The sequence below is a fragment of the Hyla sarda genome, chromosome 6 (assembly GCF_029499605.1).
Source record: "Hyla sarda isolate aHylSar1 chromosome 6, aHylSar1.hap1, whole genome shotgun sequence".
Taxonomy (NCBI): domain Eukaryota; kingdom Metazoa; phylum Chordata; class Amphibia; order Anura; family Hylidae; genus Hyla; species Hyla sarda.
This window is the reverse complement of record NC_079194.1, coordinates 18761254-18763544: the sequence shown is the minus strand read 5'-3', so window position 1 is coordinate 18763544 and position 2291 is coordinate 18761254. Positions and strand designations below refer to the sequence as shown.

The 2291-nt window shown below is 53.7% G+C and overlaps 1 protein-coding gene across 1 annotated transcript in view; it reads right to left on the bottom strand.

The window, feature by feature from the left end:
* METTL13 (methyltransferase 13, eEF1A N-terminus and K55) overlaps positions 1 to 2291 on the bottom strand; it is a gene marked incomplete in the record, with an annotated part of 18134 nt that overhangs the window by 13988 nt on the left and 1855 nt on the right. Inside the window, 1 exon segment of the mRNA XM_056528023.1 lies at positions 335 to 1091. Within this exon segment, the coding sequence (XP_056383998.1) occupies positions 335 to 1091 (757 nt within the window).

Sequence of the window (2291 nt, the reverse complement as noted above, 5' to 3'; positions counted from 1 at the left end):
GAGCAGGGCTGCGAGCGATCCGATCATTCATTGAAATCGCGCACTGCCACAGATGCCGGGATCTGTATTGATCCCGGCACCTGAGGCGTTAATGGCGGACTCGCGGGCGTCGGCCATTGCCGGCGGGTCCCTGGCTGCGATCAGCAGCCGGGATCAGCCGCGCATGACACGGGCATCGCTCCGATGCCCGCGGTTATGCACAAGACGTAAATGTACGTCCTGGTGCGTTAAGTTCCACCGCACCAGGACGTACATTTACGTCCAGCGTCCTTAAGGGGTTAAGACTATTTGCTTGCAGTGTTTTCTAGACAGTAAAGTTCCAGACAATACTCACTAATGAAGATGGCAAAGTGATTGGAGTGAGCGGCTCGTACGGTCGGACTGTCCACCACATGAAAGGTATAACGCGTCTTCCCAGAGACGCCATCGCACAAGTCCAGGGAGACCTCCGGAGAGTTCTGGTTCTGGTTCAGACTGTTCCGGATTAGGGCGTAGCGCTGTCTTTCCTTAACCATTTCCATGAGTTCACTAGGGCTGGCACAGCGCAGAGATTTGCCGCCCTCCTCATCGGGCATCATTTCTAAGACTTGTGGGAAACCCGGCATCTCCTTAACCTTAGTCATCACAAATACAAACACCGGTAGAGGAAACCGGCTGCCTGACTCCTTACTGCCGCTCTCAGAAGAGACCCTGTGGATACGAACCATCCAGCCCCCCCCAGAGAACCGTGCCACCAACTTCTCCAGGACATGGGCCTGAGCCAGAGACACACACACATAGCGCCCCCCGCACTGGAGGACACGACCGATCTCCGTTAGCAGCTTAGTAGCAGTTTCCAGCGTGGCGGCGTCAGTGTCGGTAAGTATGGCGTCCAGTGTCCCCTTATCCAGCACCACCTGGAAGTGACCGTCACTGAACGTAGTCTGTGTGGCGTCCATCAGCTGGTACGTCATGTTGGGCCTGCGGCTGGCATTACGCTCCTTCATCTGACGGACGACCACCTCGCTGACATCAATATTGGTCAGATTCTGGCACCCGGCGTCGTAGAGTCGCTCGCTCAGCTCGGAGTTGCCACATCCCACAACCAAAACCTGGCGGAAATAAGAGACAACAAGTCCTGTATGTGGTGACACTGAACAAGGACGCTGCTTAGTAATTGTTAGACCCCCTATTAACTTTATACATGGGGGCGGGGAGGGGCCAGCACAGGACTGGCGACGGAAGGAGGGAGGAGGGCATAGAGGGGCCAGCACAGGACCGGCCATGGTGGAAGGGAGGGGGGCATAGAGGGGCCAGCACAGGACCGGCCATGGTGGAAGGGAGGGGGGCAGGAGGGGCCAGCACAGGACCGGCCATGGTGGAAGGGGGGCATAGAGGGGCCAGCACAGGACCGGCCATGGTGGAAGGGAGGGGGGCATAGAGGAGCCAGAACAGGACCGGCCGTGGAGAGGGGGGCAGGAGGGGCCAGCACAGGACCGGCCATGGTGGGAGGGAGGGGGGCATAGAGGGGCCAGAACAGGACCGGCTGTAGAGAGGGGGGCAGGAGGGGCCAGCACAGGGCCGGCCGTGGAGGGAGGGGAGAAGCAGTAGTACACACATATGAACACTAGGGGGCGCAGCATTAGTACACACATATGAACACTAGGTGGTGTAGCAGTAGTACACACATATGAACACTAGGGGGTGTAGCAGTAGTACACACATATGAACACTAGGGGGTGTAGCAGTAGTACACACATATATGAACACTAGGGGGTGTAGCAGTAGTACACATATATAAACACTAGGGGGTGTAGCAGTAGTACACACATATAAACACTAGGGGGTGTAGCAGTAGTACACACATATATGAACACTATTGGGTGTAACAGTAGTACACATATGAACACTAGGGGATGTAGCAGTAGTACACACATATGAACACTAGGGGGTGTAGCAGTTGTACACACATATATGAACACTAGGGGGTGTAGCAGTAGTACACATATATAAACACTAGGGGGTGTAGCAGTAGTACACACATATAAACACTAGGGGGTGTAGCAGTAGTACACACATATATGAACACTATTGGGTGTAACAGTAGTACACATATGAACACTAGGGGATGTAGCAGTAGTACACATATAAACAGTAGGTGGTGTAGCAGTAGTACACATATATATATATATATATATATATATAAACACTAGGGGGGGTGTAGCAGTAGTACACACACATGTCTAATCACTAGGGGGCGCAGCAGTAGTACACTCATATATATACATATATGTGAACACTAGGGGGCGCAG